Below are 19,464 nucleotides of genomic sequence, written 5' to 3'. Positions count from 1 at the left end.
TCTGTTCAAATGCTGCATTTTAGAAAAACAACATTGGACTACAAGAAAAAAAAAATCCCATGATGCATCACTCCTTCACCAAGACCTGAGCATGCACACAAGGTGTCATTAGTAAGTGGCACATGCGCATAAAAGAACTTTGTGACTTTGTGAGCAGAAGCGCTCAACATTTATCCCCCGCCACACCAATCGCTACTAAGTGACACGTTGCTATGGTGATGCATGCCAAAACCAGTAAGCTAAACACTGATCAGCAAGTCCTTATTATTTAGTTCTGCTCTGCACTGATCGGTGTTTGCTTACCTACCATTCTTGCCTCATTCTCTGGCTTGCCTGCAGCCTTCTGGATATCATAACAGTACGCCTGCGGACGTCTGAATTAAGTTAGCAATCAGGTACAGTAATGGGAAATCTATTAGATACTAGAGACTTGGTGTTACCTTGTCCTTTAAGATACAGCACATGAATATTTTTAAAATAAGTTGTATGCTAAGAATGCATAGGTGCTTGATTTTGCAGCTCACGTTGTGGTGGGTTATGAAACTGGATGTAGCAATGGGGTTCTGTCCCTATATATGAAAAGGACACATTTCACAAGAATATGAAGGAATAACGGACAGCAATAAAATACAGTAAAGAACAGGTTTATTTAGCAGCTATACTTCGTCACATCAGTGTTAATAAGACTATATATTTTTGTTGTAAAATGCACATGTTTGCAGGGAAACATTTTCTTCTTGTTTTCTCTTTCCACTTAGTCTTCTCCTCCACAGAGCTTTAAAAGTGCTGCCTCATAATCTCCTGAAGTGTCCGACTGCAAGACAATGACATAGGAACAAACATACTATAAATCTATGGGAAGTAAAAGCTGCGCATTTTAATCATAGTGGAAAATACAAAATAAACTTGGGGTAAAAGTATTCAGTCATCAAGAGTGGGGGTCTACAGACCCCTAATTATGCCAATGGGAATCTATAGATATACTTAACAATTACCTAAACATGTTTTGCTATTCATATGCTGGATCTTATATTTATCCTATCTTGTAAAGGTTTAAGACTTTAGTGAGGTACTAAAAATTGTCTGGTGTGAATTTCTACAAAAGGGTGTTATTGGAGGCAGAGGGGCAAAATTACCCTACCAACTATGCATTGATTTGAATAAGAGACTGGAATATGAATAGGAAAAGGCCTGAATAGAAAGATAGCAATGACAATACATTTGTCTCCTTACAGATCATTTGTTTTTAAAGGAGGTCAGTGACCCCATTTGAAAGCTGGAAGGAGTCAGAAGAAGATATAATTCAAAAACAAAAAAAAATCAAAATACCTGGAGTACAATTATTCTTACAACAGAAATATACCTTAATAGCAGAATGCAAGGAGTATCCGGCAAGCTTCTTGTACTCGTTACGGATTTCCGAAAGGTCTAATTCTGATCGAGTGACCATTATTCTCGTCAGAGTGAACTCATCTGTTCCTGCACCCTAATATTAAAATACATGTTATTGTTTATCTGTGTAAAAAAAGGGGGGGGGGGCTATAAATTAGTAGCAATACTGTAAAATTACCTTGAGGGCTTTGTGTAGTCTTTTAGCAAAAAATGCCGGCAAGTTTCTTGCACATTGTACTGTAAAATAAATATACAATTTTAATTTTCTCTACAATACAACAGAAGCAACATTTCATGCAAATACTTCAGCCTGCATTTTTAACGCAATTTGATTCAGAAAAACTGCTTATCTAGACTGTATCAATCAGAAAGTGTTAAAAGGGATACAAATATTCAAGTTACTCTTCACTATCCCCCTCTCAGCATCTGTCTCTCTTTATGCAGGAGTTGGGAGTCTGATTTTGAAGGACAGGTCCAAAATATCTTATATCTTCCTTTTGCCTGGAAGATGTATTAGAGCTCACTGAATAAAAATCGCCAAAATCCTGTGTCTCCACATGCAGGATTTGTGCAAAAGGCAGTTGTTTTTTTAGATTTTGTTTGTACTGGAATAAGTTATTTGAGTGAGCTCTAATACATCTGCTAGGAAAGGAAGCCCCACCTATATATTTTGGATCTGTCAATGAAAATCAGACTCCCAGCGACTACATGAAGACATAATGAAGAGAGACAGTTGCTCCGAGGGGGGCAGTGAAAATAAAACCAGAAAATTGCAGAGCAGGCACTCAAATGAAGGCAAACTTTCACCAGGCAAATAAATAAGGAAAATTATTTATTATATCACATTTATAGCCTTAAGAGTTTCGTGTTACCAACACAAAACATAAGTAACACGAAAGGCTATACATGTGACATAATAAATAATTGTACTTACCTGTATATTTATTTGCCTGGTGAAAGATTGCCTTTATTTGAGTGCGTGCTCTACAATATTTTACTTTGAACCGCTCCCCTTGCTGAAGGCCCAGGGCAGAGCACCTGGGCCTCTTACATTACTTATGATTATTTCAGAAACAATGCAGAATACTTGATTGTATTTAGAAAGTTTCTGATTTCAGTATGATGAATCGTATATTACATTTTAGTCCCCCTTTAAAATATGTTTGCACATTTTAATGCACGTTTAATCTTTTTCATTGCTAATAATAATAGCTTAACCAACAGAAATCTAAAGTCATAATAGTCTATTTAAGATACAACAAGTGGGATGTAAACAGTTGTAACTTTTCCTATTTTAAAGACCTACCTATAGCAATTAGCAAATCCTCAAGATGCCCAGACATCTCACTGGCTATGCTGTCTTCAATATCTTTACTGCATATACTCTTGTAAACATCAAATGCTGGGAAGGAAAAAATAAAGATTCATAAGCCATTTATCTTCAGACAGCTTCAGAACCAAAGAAGTTGTTTTCATCTGCAATGTAAATCGTGCCAATTAACAGTTGTTCGATTTGTGCCTTACTTAGCTTAAGTTGGGGAAAACTTCTCAGACATAGAATTTCAATGAACTTGTCTTCATCTGTGCCCCATTTTTTCTCACCAGCATTGTACAGAATCTAAAAACATGAATAGTGCATGCCAAATAGGTTTCTGTTTACAGTTTAGCAACAGCATAGAAACTGCTCTGTAAAATGACTTGTCATATATTTTCCATTTAAGATACAGGACTTGCATTATCCGAATAGTCTTGTATAACATGAATGAAATCTACCATGTTGCTTGCCTTTGCCAATGCACTCTGCACATATTTGAAAAAGAACTAAACTAAAACTAAAATGCCTAGTACTGCCAATTCATTGCAGAAAATAATGCCCTCATTCAATAGTGTCTTCTGAGGAGTAGTATATGGTATTTTTTCTTTTAAAATTACCATGGTACACAATAAGAAAGTGTATAAAATATTTATTTTTTACTTTAAGCTTTCTTTTCAGATCATTTTAATTATTTGTATCACTGATCAGAAAGTCACAGATATGGATTAGTGGTATTTTAAATGTCAGATGTTGTGGAAGGAAGGCATAGTAGCAACCAGAAAATAAAAGTGCCCTTAAGTATTCTAATGTAAAGTCATTCTGCACCGTTTCTACAATGCATAAATGTTTTTATTTGAATATGTCTGCAGTATGTGTTGTCTAACAGAATGAGGGTTTGATAAGAAGTAAAAATGACTTAACACAACAAAAAAACAGCAACAAAAAAGAATTCTCCTTTAAAGGGGTTGTTCACCTTTGAATTTGATTTGAACTTTTTGTAAGATGTAGAGAGTGATATTCTGAGACAATTTGCAATTGGTTTTATTAGTGTTTTTTGAGTTAGCTTTTTATTCAGCAGCATGAATAGGAGAGGGTCTGAATAGCATGAATAGTAACAAAAAGTAGCAATAACAATACATCTGTAGCCTTACAGAGCCTTGTTTTTTTTTAGATGGGGCAAATAATTCAAAAACTATAAAAAAAATAAACAATGAAGACTAATTGAAAAGTTGCTTATACTTGGCCATTCTAAAAGTTTACTTTAAGGTGAACCACCCCTTTAAGAGATTTGTATGAACAGATTACAAAAGTATATTCCATTTTTCAACATTGGTCCAATGAATAAGGCTTATACTAATATACTTTTTGCCTCTTATTAAGTGCAAATAATAACAAATCCATTGATATGTCCTTTTTAAAATAAGGCAAAATCTAAAATCGAAAGCAAAGGCATTTAGTACTGATAAATATTTGAAGGACAGGAAAGAATGACCCCCAATTTGCACCACCCCATTTATTATTCAGTAAGTCCCATGACAGGAAGTGAAACGTAAAACGTAACCTTTATTAAATTAGTTAAAATCGACCAAGGTGAAAGGGTTAATTTAAAAATACAAAAAGGAGGAGCACATCATTAACTGCATGCAGTAATCGACCCCCCACAAACAGCTCTAATAATTGATCATATTCAGCCTATTGAGATCATAAAGAGCATATCATTCATGGGATGGATTGCATCATGTCCTGTATATAATGACAGCTATAGTGGTACTCAGTACCCAAGGGGTTAACACACTAGTATGTGCAGAAATTATAATATGAGCAAGAACTGTGGGCAATGTTATAATTGAACCTCCACAGTATCCGCAACACCCTGTATATGACAGAAGTGTGAAAGCCAAAAGTCTGTCCCAAAGGGTTAACTAATCGGCGTTGCCCAAGTGTGACCACTAAATTGTCTTTTAATCGTCCTACCACGGTACACCCTCCAGTATTACTGGCGGGTCCGCGGTAAGGTCAATTGCGACGCAGGAAGAACTTTAGTTGCAGTAAATGTGCTACCTGCCTAATTGAGCTAAAAGAACTGAGAGGCGCCTCTCAGTTCTTTTAGCTCAATTAGGCAGGTAGCACATTTACTGCAACTAAAGTTCTTCCTGCGTCGCAATTGACCTTACCGCGGACCCGCCAGTAATACTGGGGGGTGTACCGTGGTAGGACGATTAAAAGACAATTTAGTGGTCACACTTGGGCAACGCCGATTAGTTAACCCTTTGGGACAGACTTTTGGCTTTCACACTTCTGTCATATACAGGGTGTTGCGGATACTGTGGAGGTTCAATTATAACATTGCCCACAGTTCTTGCTCATATTATAATTTCTGCACATACTAGTGTGTTAACCCCTTGGGTACTGAGTACCACTATAGCTGTCATTATATACAGGACATGATGCAATCCATCCCATGAATGATATGCTCTTTATGATCTCAATAGGCTGAATATGATCAATTATTAGAGCTGTTTGTGGGGGGTCGATTACTGCATGCAGTTAATGATGTGCTCCTCCTTTTTGTATTTTTAAATTAACCCTTTCACCTTGGTCGATTTTAACTAATTTAATAAAGGTTACGTTTTACGTTTCACTTCCTGTCATGGGACTTACTGAATAATAAATGGGGTGGTGCAAATTGGGGGTCATTCTTTCCTGTCCTTCAAATATTTATCATTAATCCTTGACCCTGCACACCATTTTTGTGCTTTTCTTGTTGGTGGAAGGTGCTATATACTCCAATTTCTGTACATTATTACGGCATTTAGTACTGGCCTTCAGCCCAAAACGTCATATTCAAGAAAACGGCAAACCATAAGAACCACCTGAATTATAGATACCAGTGCCTCCAACTACAGGACAAACATGTCTAACTTAATTTACCTCTGCGTCCTTTTTAGCAAGCTGTTCATCCACCTTCATACTTTCATCACGTCTGGCCTTTCAAGAAAAAAAAAAAAATACAGAGAATCAAAATATACAGAAATTGACCATTTTTTGTATTCAGCAGGAAGTTTTCTTTTCTCTAAAATTATTAAAATACCCTTAAATGAATGCTGCAACTAAAAAATGCAGCTCACAGAAACACAAACACATGGAGTCAAGTAAAATGCTGCCAGAATTTCTTCACATCGATCCATGGGAATATATATATATATATATATATATATATATATAAAATATTTTCCTTAGTACAAAAGATAGCCTAATTAATTATCAGTAAATACTTTTAGTATTTAAGATTTAATGATATGAAAGTATGAAATTAAATGCTACTATACATTTGTTTACTGGGGTTTGAAGAGATTTATGGTGGGTTCCTGCAGAATCATGTAGGAGTGTATAAAAAAAAAAATTTATTCTATTTCTAAAAGTTCAGATCGGGTTTATGCATCTATATATAGGCCCAACTGAATGAGCACTAATTTCCCCTTTAACAAATGTGCAAGCAACTACAGGTGGATGCAATGTTACATTGCTACAACTTATTTCCCAACTTCCCTGCTTATCCTTTACAGACAAGCTGAACCCATACAGATAAACCAATCCTCAAAAAAATCAATATACTTTAGTATAAAACCAAGCTTTTTGGGGTAAGTGGGTTGATATCAAAGCTGTGGTGTGCTTTATATTAAGGGGGTTATTTACTAGACCCCAATTTTTGTCTGGTCAATCAAATCATTTGTGACCTAAAGTTAAGAACAGGTTGTAAATGCATGAATTCACAAAATAAAAAAAGCCATCTTGTGACTCATGCACCTGACTAATTCATACAAATATACTCATTAAGCCAGCATGAAGCGAGAATTAGCTTTAAAAGCCTGAAGTATGCCATCCCCACTCTATTATGACCCCCCTGTCTGATTGTATTACAATGCTGATGAAATCCCATACATTGGCTAAGAACAGCAGGGCTTTTCTAAAGTCGCCAGATGTTTCAGAACTGATTTCATCTCCAAGGCTTTTCCCGTATACTGCAAAAGTGAGAGTAATAAAATTAGAAGAAATATTGTAGAGTACTGTCACAGAATAATTCAAAAGTCATGCCAAATTCGGGCAAACACATATGCAACATCAAAAGATGCTAAAACACAACTGGAATGAATGCTACAACAAAAGTGCATGCTAAGTAAGCATTTTTCCCCTATATGTAATAAAGGTCACTAAGTTTGCACAGGAGCAATAACCCATAGCAACCAACGAGATGGTTGCTTTTAAACAGATGACCAGTAAATGCTTCCTGCTGATTAGTTGCTATGGGTTACTGCTCCTGGGCAAACTTAGTGCCTTTTATTACATAACCCTATTAGTCTATTAAATGAAAGTGAAATGAAAATGTTACCGAATTACCCGTAAAGTTGGCTGCAACTCTTAAATTTTACATACAGGGAGCATAGGGAAGGCAGAGTATGGCACACACAAGGAGAATAGGGCTGGCAGAGTATGGCACACACACATATATATGTTTGTAAAAAATGCATTTATAAGAAAGGGGGAAGTTAAATATGTGTTGAAAACTCTTGGGGGGGGGATGCCCAACAATAGCTGATGGTACAGAAATTTGAATCCCCTAAATATGAATTGGTGCTTCTCATCCTTGGATATCTGAATTACATTTTCTATTGGGTATAAAGGAAAGTTACATAGTAAGGAAACCACTGAAAGCACACAAATACATTTTCTTTTGTTCATTACTTTTTTACTTTTATTTACATAAAATAAATCTGTATCATTATAAGGGAAAATACTGTAGTGTATGTGTGGATAGTCTGGTTTATGGAAAGGAATCTATTGTGTAGGAACAATTGTGGGCTTCCTGGTAAATATTTGTCAGACTTTCACAGGATTATATGATGACTTCATCTACAGTGAATTACAGAGTCAAGGATATTGCAAAATAAATAATGACAATTCACTAGTGCACACAGAACACAAATGTTCAAGAACACCAGTTTGAGGCTGAGCTGCTCAATCGTGTTCAGAGCTAAATGGATTCTGTCATGATTTTAATTGTGTGGTTTTTATTAAAACAAATTACACTGTGTACATTGCAAATAATTAATTCAGAAGTCACAGAACTACAGCTCCCAGCAGAGTTGTTAAGGAATGCTGAAAAATTCTTTAGTTATACTACTAAAGATTGCTTGAAGGTCTAAACTAAAATAGCCCGGTATTAGACATGTACCTGTATAGTAGGCATCTCCTACTTCTTTCATTTGTTTGCTGGTTCTTGATGCTAGAATTTCAATTAAAATGCTTTCTGTTGTACCTGTGCCCTTAGTTAGACAAAAATAAAAATTCAGATGTTAAACGCATTTACTGTTGGAACTGAAAATGCAGTTTTAGCCTTGCCAAAAAAAAATATAGGTACATAATTATTAGTTGCTTTTATGAATATAAAATATTCCACAGAACTAGAAGGGAGTACTTCACATATCTGAATAGAATTATTTATGTAAATCTGGGCAAAGAATGCATTAGGCAAACACTAACTTTCAGGATCCATTCCCCCTCCTCAGCAGTCTAGCCTTCTACCACTCAGTAAGGGGATATTGTTTCCCTATGGCAAAAGGTAGTGGGTGATTTTAGAGTAGACCTATCACATATGTACCATGTATGTATGTATGTATGTATGTAAGCAAGACCCTGTCAAAAAGTGTCAAACTTTCCAAGGAAATTCTATACTGCCATTAGTGGTGTGCAGTAGTGTTGTGCGGACTGGCCCAAAACCCGAGGGTCAGTCCTGTACAAAATCTTTGGGTTGCGGGCGGGTCAGCTTGCGCAACCTAGCACTGCCTGCTTCTGGTGCCTAAATTTAGACTCACGCCAGCCCCCTCCTTTTGTGACGTCACTGCGGGCGGGTTGGACGCGGGTCTATAAATAAAGAGGAAAAGACAGGCGGGCCGGGTATGGGTTGGGAGTGTGTGGGCTAGGGTCAGGTGCAGGTCGAGAATTTCTCTACCCACACACACCACTAAATTCTCGACCCGCACCTGACCCTAGCCCACACACTCCTCTATTTATAGACCCGCCCTGTAGTGGCATCACAAAAGGGCCGGGGTGTTGGCAAGTCTATAAATTTATGCGCTGGAAGCCGGCAATGCTAGGTCACAGATGAGGAGAGCAGGAGAAGATCTCAACCAGGACCCACCCTGAAGATGGGCCGCACATCACAAACCACCATTGCATATAAGGCAGGGAAAAGGTTTAGTGCTCTTTTAGGGTTCCCATGGTACATGGACTTGCTTTGTAGCAAGCAAGGGATGGGTAAACAAGTACCCAGGGAATTAGATTGACTAACTTTTGCGTTGGTTTTATTAGTTTAGGGTTGTAACAGCATTTGATAAAAAGAGAAAAAATAATAGGGACACCAAGTAAGAGTGATAAAGGTAGTTATTATATAATCCACAGGTGGAAAAACATGTATTAACAAGAAATTTGTGAGGTTGGATTTGGGTTGTTTTTTTTTTGTTTTTTTACTTCATCTGGATCAACTACAGTAGTTGTCAACAAGTACTTAGTCATGTTCCATTTAAACATAAAAGGTTAAAATTTATGGATGTTCTGTATAGTCAGGAATATTTGCCCTTGGCAGCCATATTGTTGTACCAGTAATTCTTTATTAGGCAAAGACATTGATTGTGCTGTGTATCAAGTAAAGTAAAAAGGTTGATATCTTTCTCGATATATATATTCTTTTATTAGGAAGCTTATAGAGATCACCTAGAGCATATACAAATGGAACTTACTTTCATTGCTTGCTTCAGCTGCTTTGCATCAAAATAAGCTGGATGCAATATAAGGGACACCATGATGTGTTCAAAATTGCCAGAAAGATCACCTTTCAAATCATCTTTCAGCTCCTGCAAAATAAACCAGGTTGAAATGACAGATATAAAGAAAAGAGGCACTGAATCCTGGATTCCCATCCAGTTTGGTCCAGCTTTTGATTAAGTCATATTCTGAATTAGCCATACTGAAGCTGAACTAGTTTAAAGAGGCATCTATTAAAGGCATCAATTAAAGGGGTCATTCACCTTTGAATTAACTTTTAGTATAATGTAAAAAGTGATATTCTGAGACAATATGCAGTTGGTTTTCATTTTATTATTATTTGTGTTTTTTATTGTGTTATTTAGCTTTTTATTCAGCAACTCTCCAGTAATCTTGTTGCTTGGGTCCAAATTACTCTAGCAACCATACATCGATTTGAATAAGTGACTGGAATATGATTAGGGGAGGGTCTGAATAGAAAGAGGAGTAATAAAAAGTAGCATTTGCAGCTTTACAGAACATTTGTTTTTAGATGGTGTCATTGACCCCCCATTTAATAGCTGGAAAGAGTCATAAGAAAAGAAATTAATAAATAAATAATGAAGACCAAGTAAAAAGTGGCTTTTTACTGACCATTCTATAAAATACTAAAAGTTAACGTAAAGGTGAACCACCCCTTTAATTTTGATAGGTTATAAATTGACCTATTCTAAGCAGCTTTACAACTAGTCTTCACTATTTATTTTTAACTTTGTATAACTATACTGCCTATTTTTAGTGTGAAGGGAAACTGTTTCAAGTCGCCCTTCATTCTGGTACTACCTGTGTATCATCTCAATAGTGGCTCTTATCAGTTACTATGCGCTGTTTCATTTCTCAGGTGCCTTGGAGTGCCATCTCTGGGCGCTCCTCTGGTCACTCCTTTATTTTACACACTACTGTTCATTTCACATACCCTATACTCCTAACCACGCTTAGAGGGTATAAAAAGTCTGGTCTGTCTTGATTTTATTATTCTGACTCTTGTGAGTGCAGAATTCACTTGTCGATAAACTATCGTTTCACCTCATGTGGTCTCCGGTTCTTGAAGCATGCAACTGAAAATGCTTTTGGTTGTCAGGGGTCAGTGGCACCAACAAGCAAAAAACTTCATTGGTTCCATTTTATTATGTTTCTTTTTAATTCTCTTTTCAAATCCTCGGACGTCCACATTACTGGCTGGTTGGTACTGTAATTTAGCCTTTGTGACCAGACAGTAGTGGAAACTACAAGTCACAATGTACCAGAACAAATTTTAAAATTTCAGAAGCCATAAAAGATAAAAAATTATGTCTAACAGTAAAAGGTTTTAAAATAATGCACTCTATGTCACACTAAAAGTTCTTTAAGGTGAACTGCCCCTTTAATAGTATGAAGACATTCATGGTTATCAAGGAAAGTTTTTTCAATCAACATATTAAAAGACAGAGTGAAACATACTTAATTGCCTTAACCTAAGTCAATGGACTTTTTCTTTAAAGGGATACTGTCATGGGAAAAAAAATAATTTTCAAAATGAATCAGTTAATAGTGATGTTCCAGCAGAATTCTGCGCTGAAATCCATTTCTCAAAAGAGCAAACAGATTTTTTTTATATTCAATTTTAAAATCTGACATGGGGCTAGACATTTTGTCAATTTCCCAGCTGCCCCAAGTCATGTGACTTGTGCCTGCACTTTAGCAGAGAAATGCTTTCTGGCAGGCTGCTGTTTTTCCTTCTCAATGTAACTGAATGTGTCTCACTGGGACATGGGTTTTTACTATTGAGTGCTGTTCTTAGATCTACCAGGCAGCTGTTATCTTGTGTTAGGGAGCTGCTATCTGGTTACCTTCCCATTGTTCTTTTGTTTGGCTGCTGGGGGGAAAACGGAGGGGGTGATATCACTCTAACTTGCAGTACAGCAGTAAAGAGTGATTGAAGTTTATCAGAGCACAAGTCACATGACATGGGGCAGCTGGGAAATTGACAATATGTCTAGCCCCATGTCAGATTTCAAAATTGAATATAAAAAAATCTGTTTGCTCTTTTGAGAAATGGATTTCAGTGCAGAATTCTGCTGGAGCAGCAATATTAACTGATTCATTTTGAAAAAATTTTTTTTTCCCACAACAGTATCCCTTTAAGTAACAAACTGGACCTGGGGGTAATATGCTGCAAACCACAGTGCTACAATGTATTTTCTGCTCCCAAGTGGCAGCAAAATATGTGCTGAGAACAGCACTGCATAAAGTCTAATCGATGCTGCAGGCAAGACATATGCAATTGATCCAAAATGTTTCATCTTTCATGGTAAAGTTGATACCAAATATACTTATGTACCCAGATGTAGGGGTGTAGGTGCTAGACTGTATATACCCAGTATTTAAGAAGAAGTATTTTTTTAAAAAAGCGATATCCTATTGCATTTAAACTACCTTCCCACAGGCTGCCTGATATTCCTTTACAATTAGCTGCCGCTGCGTGTTGGACCTTTGTGTCAGAATGTTGTTTAATGAATCTTCATCGGTTCCTATTAAAGAAATAATAAAACATAAGCTTGGGCATTTCTCCAAGATACAAACAAATGTAACTGTCCACTTATATTTCACCACACCTATATTAGTAACTCTGTTTTCCCAAGGTGAGAGAAGCGGTGCAAACTGAGACACCTACTTTACAAATATTATATAATATATTTAAGGTGCACCATGACCCATTATCTAAGTATATAAAATGTGATAGCAAACAGTGGCTACATTTCACGATCATCTGTGAAAACAACAGATATATGCACCGATTTATAGACTACTATAAGAATGTCTCCTCTGCATTTTGCCCAGAATATCGTTCAATTAAAAGGGCTTTTTATTGCTGTGGTGACCAGCCTTAATAATTGTACTTACCCAATCCTTTGATTGCCTTTCGGATTGCATCAGCATCTTTGCCAGCACTGAAGCCTGGGAAATCTTTCACAGTTCCTCTGCTGCCTACCTATTTGTAGAACACAATCACATAGGAATCCAGTCTGATAAGGAAACATGAACAGCGCTCTCTGACTTCCAAAAGATGCAGAGCAGGAAATAAATCTCTGTTTTAATTTAGGAGTCAAATTATGTACAAATTTGAATTGGAGTGCCAACCTGAGCCTTCAGTGTGTAGTGTAGAACAGTAGGCAGACTAAAGAGTGATTCCAAACCAGGAACCCTTGTCACGTTTGTTGACTACCAACGTGAAGATTGAAAGTAAATATAAGACTTAGTCAGCTGATGATTATTTCATTTTTATGGAAACAGCTAGATTTTAATGTAGATTCACTGGTTATATAACATTTTGAAATATCCTGAAATAAAATATAACTTGTGACTTCTTGTCTAAATAACACTTGAATATCAACAGTATATCTATAGTAATAAGTCAAAACCAATTGCTGTGTTTTTCTTTTTCCTTGAAGACATTTCACTAGTCATCTGACTGGCTCTCAATTCTGAATTGAGAAAGCCAGTTGCATTACTAGCCAAGGTCTTCTTCAAGGAAAAAGAAAAAGTCCAGTTGATTTTGATTCATTACTATAGATATACAATGACCTGTATGAATGAGAACCTTCACAGACATTCCTAAAACAGCTTTTTTTATATAAAAAAAAAATATGTATCATATCTGCATTTCTTTCAGCGGTTTCCCTTTTTTATTTATTATAAATAATCTGCTATCCCCTCTGCCCATTGCCACAAGGTAGGGCTCTCAAACATGTATTCAGGATCTTAAATTGTCATCCTGTGTGCTTTGTTGTTTCCTGCAGGCTGCTCAGTTCCCTCCTGTTTGATTTGTCAGTTAGCACGGTCTGCAGGAAAGTTAAAGGACACATTAAAGGAAAAAAAAAAAAACACCAAGGTAAGAGTGGAATAATGTGTTATATTTTGCCCATGCAGTCTTTATTTCCATGACCCAGCACTATGCAAGTGATTATATGCTTGATCAGTCCCTATAATACTTAGCTCCATATACAGACTCCTGATTCACACCTAGTGGCTAATTGGGGTACATATGTTCATTTGCATAGCGCTGCAGTTTGGGGGTTTTCGTAACAGCGGTCTCTTCTACATCACAGATGAAAAATGAAGCATGTCTTGCCTTGGGAGCAGCAAACCTTTTCCCTGCTCCTGCTTGCTTAATATTTACATAATAACACCAGTATTGCCAATATTAATATTTACAGAAGCAACTAGATTTTTTCATATATTCTGATTATAACAATCTTAAAGATCATATTCAGTTAAGACTAATTTGGATCGTCACATTTAATGAATACTGGCTCTGCAGCTTCCGAGTGCAGGTACATAGAGCAGAGCAGAGCAGATATTAGGCCAAAAAAAAGGTGAAAGCAGACATTTTACTCAGTTGCATCTCCGCTCCATGTACCTGCACTCAGGTGGAAGCTGTACTTGCAGATGCCTGGAGCTGCAGAAGAAAGTAGGTCCGCTGCTCTCCACCTCCCTAGAAAATGCAGGCAGAGAGCAGCGTAGCCAATGCTCTGTGTGCCCAAGGCCTTAAGACAGGTGGGTTGATAAATTCATAGAATGGGTCAATTGTACCAAAGCAAAGGTTCAACAAACATTACAGATTTGCTTGTGAGGCAACTTCGGAAAACTAAGCCCTTCGAGTGCCATCCTGCTGGAGATTTTCATTCTAGCCGGCGGGAAGGCAGTTCGGGGAGATTATTTGTCGGGCGACTAATCTCCCTGAATCTGCCCGTGTGTCTCTGCCCTTAAAGGAACACACACACAAACAACCACTGCCAACTGTACATCTAATTTCGAGCTTTGCACAGGATATATATTATAAGGATATATATTATATATATATATATATATATATATATATATATATATATATATATATATATATATATATATATATATATATATATATATATATATATATATATATATATATATATATATATATATATATATATATATATATATATATATATATATATAAATAATACTGTATTTCTCAACATTTGACAAAGGAAAGCCAACTTTTTACTGTGCAAGTAATGTCCTTGTAATGAATGTCCTGCATTGAAAGTAAGCAAACTGGTCAAAAAAAAAACCCTCAGCACACTTTAAAAAGCACAGAACCACCCACAAGTTGTTTTTACTCTACACTACAAAGTAAAAAAAATTATGGTTAGACTTACCCACACTGAAGCCATAGCAGTATATAGCGTTTCTGGGGGAAAAAAATAAGGTTTTTATAATTTGCAGCAGAAGAAAACTTACCTTTCTTACTTTAAAATGCAAAGGTACAGGCAGAAAAAAAAAATTACTACAATGCTCTTCTATGTAGCAGCAGTCACAGAGGCCTAACTAATATATATAACCTTTTGCATCTTTCAATATCCCCATGTTGTCTTCTAATATGAATTGGTAATCATTTACCTATAGTAAGCAATGCCACTGGGTAGCATCCAGAGCCATTAAATACAGTCCTGACTAAGTAGAAAAATAGTATAATGTTGACCCTTTATAAACCACTGTTTTTCATTTCCTAGGTGCAAATTCACAAATAGGCTTCTTTTTCAGAAGACATACAGGACATACACAAATTAAAAGACAGAAGTTTGGAGTTGAAGTTATGGAAACACTTTTCCTTCTGCTGTGCTATGCAATACAAATTTCCACCAAGATGCATGATCAGAATACCTGTATAACCCTCAATACAGCAGAAATGTGTAACTGCTTCATAGTAGAATGAGGGGTTCATAAAGCAATGTGAAACTAAGTTTATGACAACAACAAGGAAAACTTCCAAACAATGGTGTAACTGGGCCCCTCCTGCAAAAAAATAAATCTTCGAATGGGCCCAGCGCACTGCAAGCGCCAACCGCCCTCTCACACGCTACCCCTTCCCCACACCGAAGTCTCCCAGCCGCCTGCATCCACCTTCCCCGGCTGAATGTAAGAAAGTGGCTGGGGGATTCCACTTAACTATAGAGGAAGCAGACCCAGAGGTCCCCCTCCTGTTTCCCAGGTCTGCTTCCTCTATAGTTACGCCACTGCTTCTAAATCTATAACTACCCATTTTCCCTTTTGAAGTCAGGTCTCAGACAGTTGAATACTTGAAATTGGTGCATAATTACTGGTTCCCTTACATTCTGTTTATTGCCTAGAGGGCAACGGCAGATGTTTAAGTTACCGATGCAGATTAAATCTATTTACAAGCACATCCGAGGAAAACTAAATTATATCCTTATTGGCAATATGTTAAAAAAGCTATGCATCCTGCCACACCGATAGAGCATGTTACAAAATGTTTCCACTTCATGCACTTCCTTCAACACAATATCTGCCTACAAGCCAGAGTTTCTGAACTAACATTCCAAAATGTAACCATCTTCATATCCTGTTCATGTTCTCAGCAGGATATGAAGCAAGCTACCACACCTAAATAATCCTAAACACACCCTGCCTTTTCTTTCTAGCCTTTTTTAAGGTTTCTTTTGCAGGTTATTTATACAACCCAGCTTAGCACGAATACACTCATTTTATATTCAAATGTTTAAACTAGTTTAAAGCCGGCGAAAAACCTTTTATAAAAGTCACATTCTATTGTTGTAAGGAATCAGTAATATATATCTAGGATTAAACTTTTGAAGCATAAAGAAAAAACCTAAATTTTCATACACTACAAAATAAACCAAGAGTCTAAACATAGAGATCACATCACAATTAGTTTTTCAACTTAATGCTACACAGATTTTTTTTTTATTTTAATATTTACAATGCAATTTTCATTGGCTGTCTATGCGCTTAACCTCGGTCCCCAAATGTTGGTGGACTACAGCTCAACATATATAGAAAGGTTAATTCACTCTGGGAGTTATAGTTCAGTAATATCTGGTGGCCCGAGTTTAGGAAACATTTAGCAGACATTTCCAATTGCATGGATTTTTCAGGAGCCTCCCAATTTTTAAGTTGGTAAGGAGTATCTTTCTGGTTTTATTTTCAACATCTTGTAACCTTGGCCTGATCACTTAAAGGAACCGTTCAGTGTAAAAATAAAACTGGGTAACTAGGCTGTGCAAAATAAAAAAAAAAGTTTCCAATAAAGTTAGACATCCAGTCACTCCAGCCTTTATAGATAATGTTTTTGGCTAACGCAATAGCCAGAACACTTCCTCATTTGCAGCTCTCTAACCTGTTACCAGTCAGAAACCAAACAAATCAGTGACTTGAAGGGGGCCCACATGGGACATTACTGTTCAGATAGTTTGAATTTGACCATAGCATGCAGGTCAGATTCAAAAGCAAACTAACTTAACAATTATGTCCCATATGATCCCCCTTCAAGTCACTGGTTACTGACTGATAAGTTAGAGAGGTGAAAAGGAGGAAGTGTTGTGGTTATTATAGATTACTTTTTTTGGATAACTACACTGAAAACATTCTTTACTCTGCAAAGCCCGTTTACCCAGTTGCAGGGGCCGATCACAATATCCAACTGATTTTCCATGCTAGACAACACACAGGGCATGATGCGCAGAAACCTGTAATTAAAGCAATTTTGTAAATGAGCCTTGAAAACGTTGCTTTTGCTACTTAAAGGAAAACTATACCCCCAAAATGAATACTTGAGCAACAGATTTTTTATATCAATTTAAGTGGCATATTAAAGAATCTTATCAAACTGGTATATTTATTTAAGTAAATATTTCCCTTTAACCACCATTTCGTGATGGTCTGTGTGCTGCCTCAGATATCACCTGACCAGGAATACTACAACTCTTACAGGTAGAAGTGTGGAAGCAAAATACAGAACTCTCTCTGTTAATTGTCTCATGTGACCCAACAAGTATAGTTTGTTTGGTATGTTTGTGTGCCCCATGAATCCTACGATCCCAGGGGGCTGCCCTTTTTTTATGGCAGTTTTCTATTTATGATTCCCCAATGGCACATGCTACTAAAAAGTATATTATTATGAAAATGGTTTATTTACATGAAGCAGGGTTTTACATATGACCTGTTTTAAGCAATATCTTTTTAGAGAGACCTGCATTGTTTGAGAGGTATAGTTTTCCTTTAAAGTAGCATGCCAAGGGTAGGTACATAACATCATGGTGAAAATCATAATTTGGGTGCTCTGCCCTTTGCCACTGTTTTGCCTGATGCTTCTTATATGAGGCAATTTGGAAGCATCAGTACATTTCTGTTGGGTCCCACAGACTCTTGGAGTGAGTCATTAAAGTCATTCATTTGGCTTAAAACATACAGCCTGCTCAATCTACCATACTCATTTACTGTCACGGTTTCAACAGCCAGATATTTTGCCTTGCTTATAGTCTTACTCTATGGTACTACTATTCTGGCCTTGTATTTCAATCTTTTGAACTAAAAGAATTCTTAAAAAAATAAACTATCAGCCTCACAAATTCTTTCCTTTTATAGTCAGTTTATGAGAAGTAGGTGTGGTGTGTCTGTCTTTGCTATGCACTAGTGATTGCACACATTAATACCTCAGTTGTAAGGGCAATGGAAGGCCAACAACATGTAAAGAGCCACAGGAGGCATCCCCCGCTTAATATATTTATCATTAGTCTCATTGCTGTATCAGGGATGCAAACAATCACTCTCCCATAGGTATTTAATGTACCCAACCCAAGTAACTTGCGTTTTCCCTTCCCTATCAGTCCTGTGCGCTCGGTGCATCACGGTCAAGTAGGCACATTCCCAACAACGAGTTTGTGAGGAACTTGCAGCACAGGAAGATTCCACTGAACGAACAAGCAGAGGGGAGAACTCACCTAGTGGGACGCCGATCCTGCAATCAGTACACTGCGGGGGAACGGGACTTGTCAGGGCAGTGGCAGCAGCTCCTCTCTCCCAGCGCACAGAAGATGATTACGTGAAAGAAGCCGCGCCCTGGGCTGCAGCCACTTCCCTTTTAACTCTGTACAACTCAGTCCGCCAGCGCAGCGGCTTCATCATCCAATGTGTGCGCGGCCAGTCAGTCCCTCTATTAAGCCCCACTGTCTCCAACAGGCAGTCCTTCCACACTCACAGGGCACTTATTGTAACAACGTTATTGCTTACAGCACTTTCAAGGAAGGACGCTGAGGGCTGTAGTTTAGCATCTTGAGGTGCGCACTGTACATAAGGCTTAGGACTTGCTTCATTGCTGCTCTTCAAACAAAAGTTAAAATTCCTAAAATGGAAATGAACTATATCCACTTTACAGTGGTGTGCAGGCAGCACATGCTTTAAAGGAACAGTAACACCGAATAATTAAAGTCTTGAGTAATGAAAATATAATGTATTGTTGTGCTGCACTGGTAAAACTGGTGTTTGCTTCAGAAACTCTACTATAGTTTATATAAACAAGCTGCTGTGTAGCCATGGAGGCAGTCATTCAAAGCTGAAAAAGGAGAAAAGGCACAGGATACATAGCAGATAACAGATAAGCTCTGTAGTATCCAATGACATTCTCTGGTATCTATCCTGTGCTTGAATGGCTGCTCCCATGGCTACACAGCAGCTTGTTTATATAAACTATAGTAGTGCTTTCGAAGCAAATATGTCAGTTTTACCAGTTCACTATTTTGTTGCTGTTACTGTTCCTTTAAAGGAAAAGGTATAAAACTGTACAACTTCCCCACTTATTGGTACAACTTTGGTGTCTACATGGGACACAGGTGAAATGGCTGGCGTGTATAGGAGCCCTTAGGAATAAGGGATTTTCCCATAATTTGAATTACATAAAAACACCACTGAAGAAGAATGCACAAGTAAATGTTCACGTGTAAGAGTCCTTAGAGTAAAATTTTCTTTTAAATCCATGTTGTGTAAGCAAATGCATCTTTGCTTGTTGTCCCACATTTTCACAGTGCAATGTAAACTAAATGATGCTTTACAAA

General features: G+C 37.2%; 1 protein-coding gene across 1 annotated transcript; it reads right to left on the bottom strand.

Annotated features, from left to right (window-relative positions):
* Positions 1-628: 628 nt before the first annotated feature.
* Positions 629-18,460, bottom strand: anxa3.L (annexin A3 L homeolog). Its single transcript, NM_001092058.1, is given in 13 exon segments — positions 629-814; positions 1,364-1,486; positions 1,571-1,629; positions 2,699-2,794; positions 2,917-3,010; positions 5,639-5,695; positions 6,650-6,729; positions 7,941-8,031; positions 9,505-9,618; positions 11,984-12,078; positions 12,452-12,539; positions 14,752-14,783; positions 18,355-18,460. Coding segments are annotated over 12 exon segments (972 nt in total). The 5' UTR covers positions 14,767-14,783; positions 18,355-18,460; the 3' UTR covers positions 629-754.
* Between the last annotated feature and the right edge of the window lie 1,004 nt (positions 18,461-19,464).

Source organism: Xenopus laevis, chromosome 1L (genome assembly GCF_017654675.1).
Source record: "Xenopus laevis strain J_2021 chromosome 1L, Xenopus_laevis_v10.1, whole genome shotgun sequence".
Classification (NCBI taxonomy): Eukaryota; Metazoa; Chordata; class Amphibia; order Anura; family Pipidae; genus Xenopus; species Xenopus laevis.
Note: the sequence above shows the minus strand (reverse complement) of the source record. Positions and strands in the feature narration are given on the sequence as shown.